Source organism: Loa loa (genome assembly GCF_000183805.2).
Source record: "Loa loa unplaced genomic scaffold supercont3.93, whole genome shotgun sequence".
Taxonomy (NCBI): domain Eukaryota; kingdom Metazoa; phylum Nematoda; class Chromadorea; order Rhabditida; family Onchocercidae; genus Loa; species Loa loa.
Genome location: NW_018108273.1, coordinates 74,831 through 96,408, shown reverse-complemented (window position 1 = coordinate 96,408; position 21,578 = coordinate 74,831). Strand labels below are relative to the sequence as shown.

Here is a 21,578-nt window from a genome sequence, read left to right as displayed (position 1 = left end):
ATGGAGGGAAATGAAAGATCGGTCATTCAAGCTTGTCCAACGGTCACTCCGTTCTTAGCATAAATGTAGGTAAAAATACGAGTTAGGAAGGCTATATTATGTTGCTGTAACATAGAATCATGGTCACCATCAACCAGAAATATGTCCATATTCGTCGTAGAAATCTTGTGCCATCCATTTGAAATCATCGATCGCATTTGTTCTTCGGAATTTGCTCCTCTGAAAAATTGAGGATGTTATCCGGAAAATGTTTGGGAGAAAGAAAACTAATGAATTTCCTTTGCTTTTTTTGAATGGTTCTGTTGATATTAGCTAAGAATATTAGTAGATTTGAGCGATTATTAGTCATTTTTTTTAAAAAAATGATTTGGTCTAACTAGAAAATTCACAATAGAAAAAAGAAAAAAGCATTTAGGATTATTCGATCGTTTTTTATGTCTACAATTCTCCGATTCCTTTCGGAATCAAATAATCTACTAATCCAGAAATTGATTATGCTATTGATAATCCGGGCGACGATTCTCCGATTCCTTTCGGGATTAAATAATCTACTAATTCAGATATTGATTATGCTATTGATAAGCCGGGCAATTTTTTTGCATGAATTCTTATCATTTTAATTCCAGTGCCAGCTTCTGAGACATAAATTCAATCATGCTTTAAACAATAACGCTTATTGTATCGAACAAAATTTGCTTACCTTAAGTTTGTTCTGAGAGGAGAATTTCCATAATTCTTTGCTTTTAAAAGGTAAATTTTGATAGAACTGATCGAAAATTGATGATTTTGCAACATTTCAGTTAATTTCTCTGATTTCTTAATATATTCCTCTTTACCAGGTAATCCTTTTAATTTTTCCTGGAAAATGAGAGAAAAAAAAAGAGATGTAACACACTCTTTTACATTTGTACCGTATGAAAAATATAAATTTAAAAAAAAAAAAAAGTTCTTTTATAAAGATTGAAACCTGGAGATAACATTTGACAGTGTTTACATTTAAGTTACTGATACCAATATACCATGAATCAAGCATTATAACAAATGCTATTCGATCATTATGAAGCAATTCTGCTATTTCACGTGCCAAAATACCGCCTAATGAATGTCCCATCAAATATATGGCTTTCATTTGACTGTGCTCAACAATCTAAGTATTAAAATTTTGATTAAATCAATAATATGAGAGTACTGTGTTGAATGATGTAATGAAACTTTCTCTTCTTCTAATTAAAAAAAAAGAAAGTTAAATAGACGATGAAATTTTCACTTACTTGTTTGGAGTAAAAGGATGCAAGCTCTATTAAACTATTCGATGGATAATGAAATTCATATTCGATAGCATAAATGTTCAAGCATTGTGGTATAGCTGATACAAGTCCAAAGTATGGATATACAGTACCGGCTATAGCATGTATCATGTACAGATTACCGGTAGCTGATGCAACTTCTCGAAGATTCACAAATCTCATTGATTCAGTTATCGGGTTAGAATATGGTAAAGGTGATGATAGTAAAGTTGTACGGTTTTGATAAACGTGACAATTTGATGTTTCCTTCTCCATTGTTATTTCATTGCAAATATTTGCGCTTTTATGCATGCTATCAATAAGCGCTGCTAATGTTGGTTGACGATAAAATTGTTCAAAGTTAAGATTAAATTCGAATTTATCATGAAGTTTTTGTCGAAGGAGTATTAATAGAAGTGAATGTCCACCAATTACAAAGAAATCATCATCATCATGCTCAAGTTGAGATACTCCAAGTAGTTGACACCAAATTTTTCTCACTTCTTCCAATAATACTTCGTTAGCTTGAATGAAACCGGAAACGGGACAATCTTTATCAACCGGATAATCATTTTCCATCATTTCTTTTAAACTATTCATATCAATCTTTCCATTCCTGTTTAATGGCATTCGTTGCAATATAATAATCTTCTTGGGTATCATAAAATAAAGCAAATGCTCTTTCAAATATTGTCGTAATTCTTCACAGTATTTGTTATCGGTATCTTTTTCAATAAATAAAAATAAATTGTCTAATCGATCATTCTTTAAAACAGCAATATTTCTAATTGATGAATCCCATTGTCTTACAATAATTTCAATTGCAACAGATTCCACACGATAACCACGTATCTTCAATTGCTTATCTTTTCGTCCTATGAAATGATACTTTTCACCAAGTTTCATTGAAAAATCTCCGGTATGATAGCAAAATATGTTTCGATTTAAAATTTGATCTTCTTTACTATGAAATTTATTAAATGTAAAAACATTCCTTTTTTGATTTAAATATCCACGTGAAACACCTTCACCACATATTACTAATTCACCATTACCACCATTATATGTTATATTATTTTCTGAATCTAAAAGATATACAATCTCATTATCAATTGGTATTCCAATTACTCGGCCACATTCATATTCTGCTACTGAACAATTATTCGATAATGACCAAACAGTAGTTTCTGTTGGACCATAAATTTGACGAACTGGAATTCCCATTTGTAAACATCGATTAAGTTGCTCATTATTTGGTGTTTCACCTCCAACATATAATTTTTCCAATTGTTGAAATTGATTAATTTCATTACCATCAAACATATTAAATAATGCTGATGGTAAAAAAGCAAATTGTACATTTTTTTGGATAATTTCAACAGATGCATTCAGAATATTTTCTGAGCTAATCAAACAACTACCGTTTGATAATGTTGTAAAGATGTTTACACAACTTACATCAAAAATCGTATTTACAGAATGATAAATACGAAAATTGGGACGAAAAGATGCTTGTTGAGTTGATGCAAGTACAAAATTGAGAAGATTCCGATTCATGACGCAAACAGGTTTTGGTTTTCCTGTAGAACCACTGGTAAAAATGACGTATGATATATCAGAGTTTTGTATGCTTTTTCTGATATCTTCTTTCTCTAATCTTTCGTATCCTTCATTATCATAAAATGCATGATTCAACAATGGTGAAAAATGTGATAATGATAAAGTTGGAATGTTAAGATCGAAGTTATTTTCTTGAACAATAATAACTGTTGCTTAATATCATCAACTAATTGTTTGATCATTGTAGTAGAATTTGTAGGATCAATTGGTGCATATGCAGCACCAGTTAGTTGTACTGCTAAAAGTGGTACTATTATTGCATTCGAATCAGCACATATCGGTATGATCGTATCAGCACGAATATTTTCACAGTTATTTTGCAAATAAAATTGTTTTATTTTCATACAAAATATATGAATCATGCCATACATTTGTCGATAAGTAATTGCTTGATGTGATAAATAGATAGCGATAAGCTTATCAGTATATGTAGATTGTTGCTCAATAATATCAATGAGACTTCCTGATATCATATCACGATTGATTCGGCATCTCATATCATTCATTTCATTTCTTAAACCATTAGACTGATTATTAAAAGATTTAAGTAGTTTAAAGTAGACTGTAATCATCGTATCAATAAGTTGAATCGAATATTGATTGGCATTGTAATCAACAGTAATCAGAGTTCCTTCATTCGTTTCATCAATTGTACATGCAAAATCAAATGCATTATTAGTGGTAAGTTGTGTTATGGTACTTCTTACATCGGAAATTTCAATTTCCGGGAAATCAAGATTATGTCGATAGTTAAAGAATATATCGAAAACAGGATGTTGATAAGCATGTCGTCGTTGATGTGACAAATTAGCGACCAATAAGTGGAACGGTAAATGCTCAAATGATCGAGCTTCCTGAATTGCTTCCTTGACTTTCTCAAAAAGAACATTGTTTGGTGCATTTGGTTTAAAATCCTTAACAATTAGGATGATGTTATTCAAGAAATATCCCATAACCGATTTCATTTCTTCTGCATCTGTTCTTCCAGATACCGGACAACCGATTACAATTGTATTGTTACTGTAATCATCCGAGAATTTCCGAATAAGACACAAAAATGCAGTAAGCATTACTGTATACGTCGTTTGTTGGTACTCCTTGGCTGTTTGATTAATTTGCGCCCAAAGCGATGTTGGAATAGAGAATATCTTTTGGCTAATTAGTTTCGATCTTATATTTGCAGTTTTCTGCGCCATAATCCGTGTTGCTTGAAGTCCTTGAAGTTTGGCACATAATCGTTGAAGATCATTTTGTATCGTCTTAGTAAACTCGTTAGTACGTTGCCAAACTGCGAAATGAGTTACATCCCGAGATAATCTTTTCAAAGTTTCCGGAATACGTTGATTTATCAAACAGTAATGATAAAGCTTTCCTAATTCATTAGCAAAAATAGTCATCGACCAGCCATCGGTAATGATATGATGTTGGCTTATCATTATCAAATATTCAATTTCCACATTATCACTTTCTTTATTACACATTGGTAATATCCTGAATGGAATCTGACTCAGATCCATTGCATGATTTTTCTCATCCTTTATCAGTTTACGACGTTCAAGTTCATTCATATTAGGCCAGGTTATATGATAATAGGATTCGGTGAGAGATTTAATTTCCTGATAACAGCTATCATTTAATACCGATAATGCTGTTCGAAGCGAAGTTTGCCGGGCAATAAGAAATAGCAGCGCTTTTCGCAAACTTTTGATGCAAATTAATCCTTGAAATGTTAATAAAAAGCATACATTATAAAGTGTGGGATGTTGCAATTGTCTTAAAATATACATATTTTCTTGCGGATAACTGAGCGGAATCCTTTTCAATTTACCGGTACTGTCGATGATTTTAAAAATTTCCAAATTAAATTTTTCTTCACCTTCTTTAATAACGAATTTTTGCAAAAATTTCAAAAAGTTTTCGAATTTCGAATTTTGGAATAGATCATCCAATTTGCAATTAATTTGCAACATACGATTAATTTCCCAAATGATTTGCATCCCATTTAAGGAATGTCCACCTAATTGAAAGAAATCATCATGATAGGTCACTTGTTCAACTCCTAAATTATCCATCCAAATTTTTGCGATAATATTTCTTAAATCGTTGCAATTCTTTTCCACAGTTTTTTCTTGTTCTGGAATAATACCAAATTTACGACTTGTCATAAAGTTTAGTTTACGGATTTCACGGATAATATCATTTGGACTAACAGATGATACAGCAATCAATCCTCGTTCATGGAAACATTTCCATATCATTTGTCCGGCTTCTTCCAGTGATAATGAATATTCTATGATAAGGTCTGTTACAGGATTCTGACTTTTATTTTCCTTGTTCATGTAATAACCAAGCATATTGCTATCTTTCCAACCGGTCCATTGTATAGTTGTAATATTCTGGATATTTCGGAAATTCCTTCTACAACAACATGCATCCAGAAAAATATTTGATGCTGCATAATCAGTATTACCGGGTAATCCAAATAATGCATTCATACTTGAATTGAGAATTAGACTTCGAATGTGGATATTATTTCCGTGTAAAGTATCGATTATGTTCCGGATACCTCGAATTTTTGGTTGGAATATAGATTGTATTTCATTGAAATTCTTTTCAAATTTAGTACTATCAATTTTTCCGGCTGCTGCATGTATTATGACATTAATCCGTCCATGCTGCGACATTATTTGAGTTAGCAAATGTTGTATATCTTCTTTTTTCGTTATGTCAACATCATATGCATGAATTGTATGTTGATCATTGATGACATCCGTTACCGGTACATTGGTAATGTTAACTTTTTCTGACATTTTAAACTTTCTTGAAGTTTTCCATTGATTAATTTTATTTTGAAATTGTTGAAAATGACGTGTCGCATTTGGGCTAACCAGATAAATTGTTAAAAAGTCAAAATTTTGACAAAGAACAGTGACGAAAGATTGTCCAATGTTACCAAATCCAAAAATTACAACGACATCAGCGCTCTGAACAAGACAATCATTCTCATCAATTGATCGATCCTGATTTCCCGTCGAATAATTATCATTTTCAATTGGCTTCAGTTTATAGGAAAAATGTTCAAATTCACCATTTATTGAATTTCGGATCAACAAAAAATCAGCCGGATAAGATTCAAGTAACTGTAGTCCCTCGAATAAGTTAACTTCCGGTGTGCAAAGGATGCAGGCAGCTTTCATTGATCGTTTTGTCATCGCTAATTCCCTTATTGGTCCAAGAACAGTGAATAATTCCGGTTCTGCATCCCAATCGATACTTACCAAAAGCCTTAGATCAGTCGAATTTTGTATAACATTTGCTAAAATCCAATATATGGAATAAAAACTTGAAAGTAAGTACGAATCATTCGTCCGTTCAGTTTCATGATTTACCGGAAAATTCCATGCATGAATTATAGTATCATAGTGAAAATCACCATTCCGGAGAAAACTGGCTAATTGTTGATATGATTCTTCGTTATTCGAATTTATGTAAACGTTACCATTTATTACATTTACATTTCCGGATGATAAAGTATCACTGAAAATACATCGAACCGGTACAAACAGATTATGTAATATTGTGAGGAGTGTATTAATAGGTTTTGTGATAATCCTCGGTAAAAACAATAGGATTCCTTTTGGAAGTCGTCTTCGATTAGTAAATTTATACGGTATCCAGCATGATTCATATAGGTTTACGTTAAGTCTTTCCGTATTCCATTCCTTTTCTTGATATTCCCAGCAGATATCCTTTTCAAACTGATAATTTGGAAGAAGCCGATCGAAACCATAGTTTCCACAAATCTTCTCCCAATTTACTTCATAACCTTTCATCCATAGTTTTGTTACAACACTGAACAGATCACCTGTATCATAACCTTTTTCATGTTGCTTCTTTGATGGTAATGTTGAAATTACTTCAATTTCACATGAATTATTATCCTTTAATAAACTTTCGAGAATTCCTTTTGGACCAATTTCTATGATTGCTTTAATTTCATTATGCAAATTATCGATACATTTATCAATTCGAATTGCACTTCTCATATGTTTCACCATATATTTGCTATCGAAATATTTGATAATTTGTCCGTCAATATTTGATAAAATTTGTTTTGTTGGCTTTCGAAAAGTGAAATTTTCTAAAAATTGAGCAAATTCATCAAGTATTAAATCCATGAATGAAGTATGAAAACCGTAATTGGTCATCAATTCCCTGTAATTCATTCCATCCTCCTTCATTTCCTTCTTCAATTCTTCAATTGTTTCAGGTTTACCAACCAAACATTTAAGATCTGAACTAAGAATAGCCGAAACTTCAATTGTTTCCGGAATTTTAAAATATTTTCCATCGGTACTTTCCAATGATAAATCGGCGGTGAATTTTGAACATTTTACAGCGACCATTTTGACCCTTTCAGTTTTCGCAATTAAACATCCTCGTTTGAAAAGTATCTTCAATGCAGTTTCTACATCAAAAACATCAGCTTGAGCTGCAGCTACATATTCACCCAAACTGTGTCCAATCATTATACATCCTTCAATACCCCAGGCTTTTAATTGTTCAGCCAAAGCAAAACATACAATAAATGTGGCCATCTGTGAGTACGGTTGTTCAGCAATAATATTTTGCTTATCAAATTGATGTTGTGGATGAATGATATTTTGAAAATTCATACCAATCAATTTGGTAGCAATACGACAACAATTCTCCATTACCTTACGAAATACTTCATTGTAAGCCATTACTTCTAATCCCATATTGAAATATTCTTGTCCTTGAGGAGCAAAATAGAATGCGACATTTTCTCGCTTCAATTTGATCATCTTTTGTATCTTGGTAATATTTTTCAATTGATTGATAGCATCCATAGCTGATTGTACATTTATACCAATCCGATATTCGAAATGTTCACGATAATTTTGTAACGTACTCGCTACCTGAGTTAAATTCATTTCCGGTTTCAGATAATCAGCTATACGATCACAAAGATGGATGCATGCATTTTTAGTTCTACCTGATATCGTTAGAACATAAAAATATTGCTTAGTGTTTGATTGATAGGAAGATATGTGATTATCATTTTCCATAATAATATGTGCATTAGTACCACCAATACCGGAAGCATTCACTGCAAGTCGTAACTTTTTTTTCTGAAATTCGATGTTACGTTGAGAAATTTTGAAACTGACGTCTTTCAGATTTTCATTTAATTTATCAAAATTAATTTGTTTTGGAATAACTCTCATTTCGGCAATTTTGCATAATTTAATGATAGCAGCAATGCCGGATCCAGCTAAAGCATGTCCAATATTAGCTTTCACTGAACCAATCAATGTGTCACGATGATACAGTTGTGACATTGCTGTAAGCTCAATTAGATCACCCGTTGTTGTTCCGGTTCCATGACATTCGATGTAATCCATTTCAGCTGTACCGGTCATTTCAATTGCTTCCTTTATGCAAGTGCGCTGACCACTAATATTTGGTGCCATAAAGCTGGACTTTAATAGGCCATCGTTAGTAATCCCATAGCCAGTTACTTTAACGATCACTGGGGCATTATTTTGTCGAGCTTCACTAAGTCGTCGTAATACAACAACACCAACTGCTGAACCTCGAACCGTCCCTCTAGATTTATGATCAAATGGCCGGCAATGACCATCAGATGATAGTACCATTCCTTGTAAGTTACCATTATTATTTGTACGAGGTACAGACAAAGATACGGCACCTGCAAGCGCAACATCACATTGATTTTTGCGCAATAAATTAAGCGCCTGTATGATAGCCACAAGAGCAGTGGAACAGGCCGAGTAAACTCCAAATGAAGGACCATGAAGATCAAGTAAGTAACTGGTCCATGCGGCAACAAAATCTTTCTGATTCATCTCGTATAAATCTTCAATACCACCAATACGACGTGATTTTGGGCGATATTCCGATGGTTCAGCGCCAACAACAACTGCTATTCTTAGCTTATGCCTAAATCGTATAAGACCTGATCGTTCAAGAGCAATATATGCATGCTCAACGAATTTCCGGATTTGTGGATCAATGTAACTTGCATCATCAGGACTCATCTTCCAAAATCGATAATCAAATTTGTCGATATCCGGCACTATACCAATTGCTTCCACCGTTTCATCATTATCACTTTTGTGATGTTCAATTAATTCTTTGCCATCTAGCAAAGAGCGCCAAAATATCTCATCATCAGGTACTCCTGAAAAAGCTCCCGAATAACCAATAATTGCAACCTTATCATTTATATCTTTTGCTTTCGTATCATTTTGTAATTTGCAATTCGTTGCTATACTTTGTGCCATATATTGTGATAATGTTTCCACAGTAGAATATTCGTAAAAAATAGCAACAGGAATATTCAAATTCAATTGTTCGTTTAATATTGCTTGCATTTCGGATATCATCAATGAATCGATTCCCATTGACATGAAACCCAAATCAGGTTTTACATCTGTAATACCGCTTATTTCCGTAATACAGTTCTTGATTATTTCATTGAAATCTTTTCCTGATTTAGAATCTGAATGCAGATCGTTTGGAAACGATCTTTCACATTTATGGATGTTGAAGTTGTTATCTGGAATATTTTCCAGAAAATTTCTTAGGTACGAGCGCTTTTTTCGAAGCATATCAAAATTAACATCCATTGCTATATGATGTCCTGTACTGGAAAGTAATTTGCAGCATAACTGAGCCACCTGTTGTACCTCCAATAATTTCCAACCAATGTTCTGAATTTGCTTCCGAATGCCAGTCATATGTTCACCTACCAGAAGTCCTCGTCCATCCCATGGTCCCCAGCTAATAAACAATCCATCTGGTATGTTTTTCCTCATCAAATATTCCATAAGTTCATTGGCGACAACGTAATTAGCTTGTCCAGCGGAGCCAAGAATTGTTGCTGCTGATGAGAAAACTACTAATTTCCGAATTGGATATAGTCTCGAAAGCCTGATGATATTTTGCAAACCTATAACCTTTGGACGGCATACCATTTCAAACAATTTCAGGTTCATATTTTCCATTAAACTATTATTTATCACTGCTGCACAATGGAAGATAACATCAAATGGCGCAAATGTCGCGAAAATTCTTTCCATTTGCTTGTAATCAGTGCAATCCGCTTGTATTGTTCGAACCATAGAACCATTCTCATCGTTATTACATGTGTTTGGCATTGTTCTGGATACAACTACCGCTAAATGAGGCCTTAATACTTCAGTTAATTTTCCCGCTATTCCTCGAATATTTCCTGTTATTAGTATTCGATCAATATTCTTCATTTGTTGTTTAATTAGCTCTGTGCTATCCATTTGTTGCAGTCTTTCAACATATCGATTACCGCCATTGTAATAAATTACTTCATTAAGGAAATTTTCATCCGAAATTTCATGGAAAAGTTTTTGATCGATAATATCGGTATGAATACTTTTGAAATTTACATTTGTTTGTTCCATTGCTAATGTTTTCAGTAAAGCTGAAAATGGCGCTGGCGCAAATGATCGATGATGATTCTTCTTTGGTGGTATTAATTGTTGCAAAGACAATTAAGCATAATTTCTCATTTGTGTTGCGATAACTGTTGTTGTCGTTGCTGTTATTGTTATTGTTGTTGTCATTATTGTTATTGTTCCTGCTCTTATTTACCAGAATCTTCCACAAATTAATTACCAACATACTTTGCTTTATGCTATTTTCCATTAAATTTTCCTCATCAATTACCCATTCTAATATCAACTTTGTGCATTTATGCAAATCAACCTGCTTTATGACCTCTGCAATATTGTCATTATCATTTATCTTGCCTATAAAGATAGCTTGCTGTCCTATAATTGTTGTTATATCGGTAAGATTGATAGCAATAAATGGGATAATTCGTTCCGGATTCGGTAGTATGCATTTCTTCCGAACTAATTTGTATAAGTATTGACAGTTGGTCAAATCCGTTTTGGTATTACCAAAATTATTACTGTTAAATTGGTCAGCCATAGGATTTGTTTCATCTAATTTTTCCATTTTTTGAGACATTTCCAACTGTAAACTCGGTAAGGGAACCTCACCATACGAAGGATTATAATCGGTATTTTGCATATTGCAATCAGTAAAAGGCCAATATTTCTTCTTGGAGTATTCAGGATCCGGTATAAGGCATGTCTTAGTTGTTCGATCATTAAGCATCTGCCAGTTGATGTCAATGAAATGCTCATATAGTTGGCAAATTGTATCCACGAACTGATTGATAAATGATTGTTTCCAGTTATTATTACATGCCGTTTCAGGTTTTTCAATCCGTAAGGTTTGCATGTTTAAAATGCAATCGAAATCTTCGACAACCATCTCCCGTTGTATTTCAAAATTCCGACGATTGTATGGCATTCCTTTGTTAAAAGTATTTTTCGCTTCAAAACGATATTTCACTTTATATTTTCTTCTTACTACTTCAGCAACAATTCGATCGATTCTGGTCGATGCAATAATTATTGATGGATTTATTCCAATGGTCAGTAGAAATGTGACCAGTGAAAGTTTTGAAATATATTCAAATGCAATTTGTCCACCTGACTTGGATGATGTAAAACTATTCGCACATTTATAAGTTCTAATATATCCTATGAAAATTTTCCGAAAAGAACTATATACTGTGCATAGTTCAGCGATCATAGTCGGTTTTGGACTTTTTCCCATACTGAAAACAACTTTGGTCCATTTCTGTGGTTTATTCGACATCCGGAAAGATAACCATTTTTGTGTATGCCGTTTAATCAGCATTGCTGTCCGATATCTTCCGGTATTTCTCAAATCTTGTAAACATGCGCATACTGTCACAAGACTGTGACTCGTTTTTTCAATATAATCGTCCAATTTTTCAGATACCAGTTTAAATGATTCTGAGTCATCTCCCGAACATAAAAGAATGCATGGTGAATGGCCAGATGATAACCTTTGCTTCATTACCGGTTGATTTGGTGCTTTCTCATTTTGTTTCAGTTGCCTTCTGTTACATCCTCTAATAACTATTGATACATTAGTACCACTGAAACCGAAATTATTTATGAGCATATCGAAGGTATCCGGTAATTCTTCACCAATTACTGGTACAATTAATGCAGCATTGTTCATGATATTCGTATTTAGCAATTTGAAATGCTGCATTGGTGGTAGATAGCGGTGATAGTAGGCCTCAAGTGCCATGATCAATGATGCAGCACCGGCTGCAGCCTCACAATGACCAGTTGAACTTTTGACTGATGTAATGCGGATCGGTTGATCAGTGTACGATGTATCTGCCAGAGCTCTAACAATAGCTTTCGTCTCAATCGGATCGCCTAATGGGGTACCTGCCGCATGAGCTTCTACCCAACTTATTGTCAATGCATTTACACGTTTCCTATTGACCCTTTTAATCAATTCGTACTGACTTATACCACTTGGTACCGTAAGTCCATTCGACCGTCCATTATGCCCCATACCATAAGATTCGATTGTAAACTTCATATCGTTTCGATACATGGCTAACGTTTCACTACTTGAATTATGACTTTCCCCATTTGTTCCCTGGATTAGTATCATAGCAGAGCCCTCTGATCGAATATATCCATCTGCATCCACGTCAAATACCTTACAGCAGCCGATTTTACTGAGCATTTGCGCATTTTCCAATACGGAAGTAGATTTCGAATTCAGAATTATATTAACGGCTCCAACTAAAGCTGCTCGACAATTACCCATTCTGATATTATCGCAAGCGACAACAAGGGCGGATAAAAACGATGAACATGCTGTATCAACGACCATAGTAGGTCCCTTTAAATTGAACCAGTAAGCAATGCGACCTGCTAAAGCGCTTTGATTCGTACCGGTACTCAAGTATGAGCAGGTATCCTGGATCTCTTTATATGCTTTTTGCGCAAAATCACTCGAACTTACACCAATAAAAACGCCGGTGTCACTATCCAGTCTTTCTAATCCAGCTTTTTCAATCGTCTTTTGTGTCATCTCTAACAGGATTCTTTGTTGAGGGTCAATATAAGCCGCTTCTTTAGGTGTAATGCCAAATTTTACCGGGTCAAAGATGGTAACATCAGTTTGAAGTTTCTGAATATTGCCGGATGAATGCAAACTTATTCCTGCTTTCAGGTTATTCCACAGTGATGCACAATCAACTGCAGAATCCGGAAATTGACCAACATAACTGATAATTTCGATTTGTAATGTGTCGTTCCGAGCAGATGACTTATTATGTCTTTTCATTTCCATTATTGCTGTGTTATCAGCGTTATTCAGATTATGTCTGATACTATCAGTCTTATCTTTGATAGCAGTACGCTTCATTTTTCTGCTTGTTGAACATTGTGAATCGGAAGAATTACGATGTTTGGTTGATATGATAGACTTATTAGTACTAATATCAATTGCAGTAACATTGTGTAGAATAATGATTTGATTATCATTCTCATAAATGACAACTGTTCCTTTGATAATATTATCAATACGTTTTGAAATAATTCCATAGGCATAAAAACAATTGGAAGCAGTTTTCGTATCATATTTGATTATAATATCGTCGATTGCAAATGGGATATAAATTGATGATTTATTAGTGACAAGAAGAGCAGCAGAAAGTAGTTGAAGTGCTCCATCAAGAAGTTGCGTTAAATTATCAGCATTGATCAATGTTCCACCAATATAATAATCTTTACGGTATATTTCACGTAATATTTGATATTTTAATCCATATTGCAAACCATATCTTCTCATTGTTTCATAAAATGCTTGATGAGGTAATTTTTCCATTTTTACCTTTAATTGTTCATACTTAATTCGTAACTTATTTAACGTACTGGTTCGTTGCCGGATCTTTTTGCTCTCTTCATTACCTAATCGACAACTGCTATACTTGCTAATGTTATCTGTTAGAATCAATTCAGGTGAGTGAAATTTTATTTCAAGTTTACTTAGATCAATTTCATTCACTCGTTTTTCTAGCCTTAATGCTTCAAAAATAATCGTTTTACGTTCAAACGTTAACTTTTCACGTGTGTTACTTATCACTTCCGATTTGCTAATACATTTCTCTGATGAATTTATAGCAAATTCAGCAAACATAGTGATAATAAATGCTGCAGGTAATGTTATTCTACCATGGATAAGATGCTCTTCAATCAATTCCAAATCTTTTTCCTTTTCGTCTATCAATTTCTTCGTTATCTTTTTCTCATATGACTTCATAATTCCTTGTGTACTTGTTCTATTACAAATTCGATCCCATTTAATCTTAACTCCGAAAATTTGAAGTTGACATAATGAATGAATGAATGAGTCCATTTCTTGTTTATCATTTCTAATAGCTGGACATATCAAAGTATCTGATGCAGATCCCATCATACTTTTCACCAATGATGTCAAAATTTCACCATTACCTATTTCAAGCCATATATTAGTATTATTATCATCCAATGTTTCCACACATCTTTTGAAAAATACAGTGGATTTGATTGAAGCAATCGTTTTCGTCGTAGAATCCATAAATTGACCAGTACAATTGCTAACAATATTTCTTCCCTTCGTTTTTTGTAATTTCATTTTTTTGCATTCTATCCTGTATTGATCCAGTAGTGTATCATCGATTGCTGAACTATGGAAAGGATAGCAATTATCGATTACTGTAACCGAACATTGATGTAATCGTGCAAAATGTAAGCATAATTTTGCTGATTGATTATCTCCTGATAAAACAATTTGTTTATTACTATTTATAGCTGCTTGATTCATTCCACTGTATTGTTGAAGTTTTTTGGCATCATTTGCCTTAACAGCAATCATTTTACCCTTTCCTTCGGTATATCTGAGAATTTCTCCTCGTCGTATGACCAATTTTAATGCATGATCAAGAGATATTCGATCAGCTAACGTACAAGCAACAATTTCTCCAACACTATGTCCAACAAAAAAGGTACCCTTTACACCGCAATATTCGTAAAGTTTTGCAAGCGAATATGCAAAACAATAAATAATCGGCTGAGCATATTCCGTTTTATGCAGTAATTCTCGATGATTCCATTGATAAATTACATCCCGAATATTTACACTTTTTTTTGGGCATATACCGAGTTGCAATATCCAATGTTTCATTGAATATTTTTCGGAAAAACGGAAAAATGCAACTTAACTGTTTGCCCATATTCCACACTTGACTTCCTTGACCACTGACCATGAAGCATATGATTGGCTTTCGGGATTGCTTGATATTAGGAATACTTTCGAAGTGTAAGAATTTATTCCGTAATATTTTGTATTTTGAACCCCAAATAATATGTAAATGATTGTTAGACTGATCGTGCGCAAACGATCGATCTGATAATATTTCCGAGATTCGGGATTGATCGGACAGATCAAGAAAATGGCGTTTTTCTTCTCCCAATTTCTCTTCATTTTTTGAGTGGAATACGAAAATTTCGAAATTTTTAGCTATATTTTCTAAATTTTCCGCATTTTTTGACCGGAAATTGTCATCAGTGGTCATTTTTTCTGGATGTTCTTTTATACGGCAAAATAATGATCCAATATGATGAGAAAGTTTATTAATTGTTGGATATTCAAATATTGTCAGCACATTTAGAAGGGGCTTTATTTCAATTCTTCCGGTTAACTCACTTAGAAATCGATATATTTTGAGAGAATCAAGACCAAGATCCATAAAACTCCTTTGGTAATCCTCGATAGTTACCGGTTCGCCAGTTATTGTCTCCAAGATTCCGGCAATTTCCGATTTAAGATAGTGGATGTTATTTTTACAATCAATTCCGCCATTTGCTTCCACATTTTTGCTCCATTGCTTCAATATACCATTCGTCGATTGATTTCCGTATAAATGATTTCTTTGGTTTAAGGACTGTTCCGGAATATTCTTCCTAGCTGTCAGAGTATTATTTCCATTTGTGTTATTCCGAAATACAACAGCTAGATCAGGACGATAATGCAAAATTTTTCGGACATCAATTTGAGTGACAATCATCCTTGCAGGTGCATGATCAATAGCAATTTGTAAATAAGTCATCGCTTTTCGTGTCTCCAAACCGATGAATCCCATTTTGTTCAAAATTTTGTTAGCCTTAACCGCCATTCCAATTTCCAACCAATTTCCCCAATTAATTATTGTAGCTGGAAGTCTTTTCGCTCTACGTTCAAGCATAATTTCATCAATAAAAGCATTAGCTGCCGAATAGTTACATTGACCACGGTTACCAATTATTGCAGAAATGGACGAGTTAACGATAAAATGTTTGATTGGATGTGAATGACATAGTTTTTCCAAAATTACTAGACCGTCACATTTCGCCTCAGTTACAAGACGAAAAGTTGAAAGGTTCTGTTTGGAAGCTAACGCATCATGAATACATCCCGCACTATGAATAATACCCGTTAGTGATATTTGTAATTTGTCGAAAAATTCTTCCATTTGTATTTTTGACGTCAAATCCACGGAAACTGCTCGTACGTCAACTCCTACGCTATCATGCATTTTGTTCATTTCTCGACTTTGTATTTTGTTTGGTTCCTTTCTACCAAGCAAAAAGATATGTGAAACTTTTCGATTGTATCCGATAAATTTAGCTATTTGCCAACCAATTCCGCCAAGACCACCAGTAATAAGCCATCTTTCCTTTGAATTCATATCATTTCTTTTTGGCATTTCTTCCACATATTTCTTTAAATTTAAAATTTTTTTCAAAATGAAATTCCATTCATACTGCACTTTAGGATAGAATTCTGCGCACAAACTTTTAGCAAATCCTAATGCAAATCCATTGGCTCTTCCAAATCCAGGCTTACTAGAAAATGCATAAGTATGTTTGGATTGAATGATATTTTTTGTAAGATGAAGTAAAACTTCTGTAAGATATCGTAATGGAAAATTACTACTTAATTCAAATTTGATTAAGACTGTTTTATGGTCATTTAAATGTAACAAAAAAGAATGCTTAAAATTTTCAGGATTTCTTGTATTCAAATACAGTATTCCGACGTCATCATGACTGCTTCTTCTTCGCGTTTTGTTACTTACAATAATTATCAATTCATTCGCTGATTTCCGTTCTGATATGGATCTCTTGTCAGTAATGATGACAGTCATACAATCATTTCTTAACTGTTGCTCGAGGAATATTTGTTCATATGCACAACTTTCATCTTCATCCATCACTGATAATGAATGCTTCTCTTGACTTCGAGTTTCTTTAAGCGTCGATTTATCCAACATATCAAAATGTGACGTATCATTCATTTGACGTACTTTTTTATCCAACATATCAGAATATGACGTATCATTCATTTGACGTACCTTTTCTTCTTTATCATCAATAATTCTCGATGATATTTTACGTGTATAAATTGCATTCGTTAACAAATAAATACTGGGATAGTTGAAAAGATCTACTGCACCAATTTGTAAATCAGGAAAATAAATAGTATTTAAGCGATTAGCCAGATCAGTAATTGCTAATGAATCAAGACCAAGTTCGATGAATGTTGCTGATAATTGTTCATTGCTAATTGAACTATCATCCTTACGAATATCTTCAACTGCTTTTCGTATTTTATCAGTGTATTCTTGATAAGTAGTAGAGGAAAAGTTAATAAATTGATCGAATTTTGTTTCATCCTTTTCTTTTCGCCACTTTATTTTATCATATTTCTCGTTAACTTTCTTATCATTTAAATTTACACTAATCATCATCCTGTAATCATTTCCATTGTATACAATTATTTTGCCATTTTCTATCCGGATATACATTAATTCGGATAAAAACATATGAAAATTTAAATTTTCAATGATAAATTTCTTTTCATTATAAATATCAGATGGATTTAAAATATCACAATAACATGCTACTTGTATTATCGTTTCTACAATGAGGAAAATTTGACAGTAACATTTTGTTACAAATATTTTATGAGAAGATGAAGCACGAATGATTGTTTGATAAATTCCATCATAAAATATTCCTTTATCATTGAGAATTTCGTAAAAATTCGCTTTTGTGATAAAATTTCCAATTTGAGTAATATTTAATCCATTCATGGTAAGTTTATAATCAGTAAGCATAATATTTGCTTCACAGATAATATTTGAAGCACAGGTTAGCTTCACGTGATAATTCTTATCTTCATATCTTTTAATCGTTGTTTTTATCCAATCATTTTCTTGCACCAAATATTTTATCATTGTTAAATTGTTGAAGAAATAATGTTGTGATTGTTCGGTAATATTCTTCAAAAATGTAAGCTGTAGTGCTTGTATGATAGCTTCACAACAAATACCAAAAGTGAAGCGCATTTGTCCATCATATTTAAATGCCAACAATTTTGCGCTTATCATTTTGCTAATTTGATTAATGAAAATGCATTCGTCCTTTTCTTCTTTTATCAATCGTCCATTTAACCAATGATCGATTGTTGATGAATTTTTCGTAATCCAATACGATTCACGTTTAAACTGATAATTTGGAAGCGTAATCGAATGAAAAGAGAATGAGTACAAATATTTCCAATTAATGCAATCTCCTCGTAGATAAGTTATTGCAATCATTTTCATCAATTCATATTCAAATATTTTTCGATCATTTATGATATCTAATTTATACCATTTATAATTACCAATGTACTTATTCGTTGTTGAAATTTTTGACGTAAAAATTTGCATATTTGAGTTTACTATGTTTTTACCTCAGTAAACTCTAATTTACCTGTAATTAAGTAAGCTGCAGTTAATGATAGACTATCATAAGCATGAATAGCTTTCAATTCAATACCAATATCATTTAGAAAAGTAATTATGCTTAAAAAGCCTGCTAGAATAACAATACTTCGAGTTTGTTGAAATTTTGCAGAAATTTGTTGCATTGCAAAATTCTTCATTAATGCAAAATAAATTTTGAAATTCATTCTGAATTTCGGAAAAATCGAATAGAACCATGGTAATACGTATAAGCATGAATTACTGTACAATTTCAATCCTATCGCTTCTTGTTTCCAAAATTTCTCATCATTCATCCATTGTTCCATAATTTTTCCTTTATATAATAAGATAATGGCACGATATTGCATATGATTACGATGAAATGCTGCTGTTGAACAAATATCTTTGATATTTTGAAAAGTATTTTCGAACATTGTTTGATAACTTATCATTAGCATATCCAATGATTCCTTACTTTTTGCTGATATTGGACAAATATATGTTTGCCATTTTGTCATTATTTTCTTTTTCGATCGTTTCAATGTTATTTTTTTAGATCGTAATACTGTCATAGCATTTGTTCCACTAATACCAAATGAACTTATCCCAGCTAATGTATCCATCCATTCTTCACCAATAATAGGTAAATATAAATTACCATCTTGTAAATTTTGCAAACATTGATAAGATCCATGTTCCGGAATGTATTCATATTTAAATTGTAGTAGAATTTTAGCCAATCCGGTAGCACCAGCAGCAGCTTCTGAATGTCCAAAATGTGTCTTCACAGTACTAATTAAACAATGCTGTAAATTAGCTTGTAATGCTTTTAACTCGATAGTATCACCAATTATGGTACCTGTACCATGTGTTTCCCAGTATTTGACAGATTGATTACCTTGAATTTTACTTAAGCAATCTCGAAGTAATTTTTCTTGAGCATAACCATTAGGTGCGGCAAGTGATATACTTTGTCCATTATGACCGATGCATGTTGAAACAATGCTTACCGCATAATCATTTCTTTCTACCGCTTTATCAGTGATACCTAAAAGAAGTACTACGCATCCGTCTGCTCTTCCATATCCGTTTGCTAATGCATCGAAACTACGACATAAACCATCATCAGCTAATAAATTACCATTTGCTCGTTGACCGATACTTTGTTCCGTCATAATTAAATTAACGCCAGCAACAATAGCTGTTGTACAGCTTCCATTATGTAATGCATGAATTGCTGCTTGCAATGCAACTAAACTTGAACTGCATGCTGTATCAAGTGTAATCGATGGTCCTGTACTTCCAAATAAATAGTTCAATCGTCCACTGACAATGCTAGCACTAGAACCAAGCATTGATACAGCATCCCGGCTTTTCACAATATCAGGATATTCATTTGACATGAAGCCGATGAAAAATCCGGCATCTTTCAGTGAGGTTAATCCGGCATTTTCCATGCATTCATAGACACATTCTAAAAGTATACGTTGTTGTGGGTCTATTTTTTCTGCTTCACTTCGTGAAATGCCAAAAAATGCTGCATCAAAATGGCTAATATCATCCGTCAAAAAATTCGCGCATCTAACAGGATGACCATATTCGCCTCGAGCCAGATTATCCCTTCCATTAATCCTCGAACATGGAATTTTATTTGCCATTATTTGGCCGGTTTTAAGAGCATCCCAAAATTCAGCCGGATCATGAACAGTTTTGGGTAAACGACATGCAATCGATTTAATGCATATTAAACTTTTGTCCTGTAACATCAATGCATTATTTAACATCATTTGTGATAACTCATTTTTGTTCATTGATTCCTCCGTTTCCGGTTTTACTGTTGCTTTGTGACGAGAATCTGTCTTTGATTTGAGTGAATTCGATGATAGGACTCTTTCTTTTTCCGATGATTTTATCATTTTATCAGGCATCATTGGATAAAAACTTATAGCATTCGCTGAAACAGCGATTTTATCAGTTACAAATTCAAATGAGCCCAAAAGTTGTCCATTTTGTAATTTAGCTTTAACAAATGCCATTATGTTATTAGCATCATTACATTTTCCGGTTGTAATTGCTTTTTCCGTAATGTTAACAATATTCATTCTTCGAATATGAAATGGTACCAAAGTTATCAATTTTTTATGATACTGTTGAATAAGGATGAAAACGATTGCTTGCATAGCTCCATCGATCAGAATATCGAGATGTTCAGTTGATGTAAGCTCTACCGTACCACTATCTTTATTTATCGTTAATTTTCGTACACAACGAAATTCCTTACGATACTGATAATGATATTGCTCCATTTGAGCATAAAATTCCTTTCCTATAACTAACTTTGCATCTAACACAGATCCAGTACGTAATCTATCAATAGTACAATTGATATCTTGCGATTCTTCATTATTACTATCACCAGAATGTATCCCTTGATAAAGTTTATCAAATCGAAATGTGACACATTGATGGTTTACATAGATAACAGTGCATATCTCAGCAGAAATTCGAATTTTGAAATTGATAATTTCGTTATCAGGTTTAAAAGTAACAGGAAACAAGAAGGTTGCATCTTTTATTAAAATGCACCTCTGATTTGTCAATGCACCATAAATAGTGTTAAGTAATGTCGCAGCTGATAAAATGTTGTAATTGTGTATCAAATGGGAGAATAAGTATTTTTCCTTTTTTAAATTTACTTGTACATCAATAACTTCAACAGTATTTTGTTCCAGTAATTTTTTTTCTTGAATTGGAGTTTTCTGTAAAGATTGGAGGAGTTCAGAATCTTTCTGAAAAATGATAGATGTTCGAGAATCATCAAATTTCTCGATATACTTCACTGAATAATTATTCGCAGACCTAAATATTACATATGGTTCCATTGATCCAGTAAGAAATTGTTGATT

General features: G+C 33.1%; 1 protein-coding gene across 1 annotated transcript; it reads right to left on the bottom strand.

Annotated features, from left to right (window-relative positions):
• Positions 1–26: 26 nt before the first annotated feature.
• LOAG_17563 (hypothetical protein) lies at positions 27–21,554 on the bottom strand (the record flags this gene model as incomplete). Its single annotated transcript, XM_020450223.1, has 8 exons — positions 27–219; positions 701–858; positions 968–1,147; positions 1,272–3,058; positions 3,130–10,410; positions 10,613–14,951; positions 15,145–18,566; positions 18,680–21,554. 8 exons carry the CDS (start codon positions 21,552–21,554, stop codon positions 27–29), a joined length of 20,235 nt encoding a protein of 6,744 aa, XP_020306132.1.
• Positions 21,555–21,578: the final 24 nt, after the last annotated feature.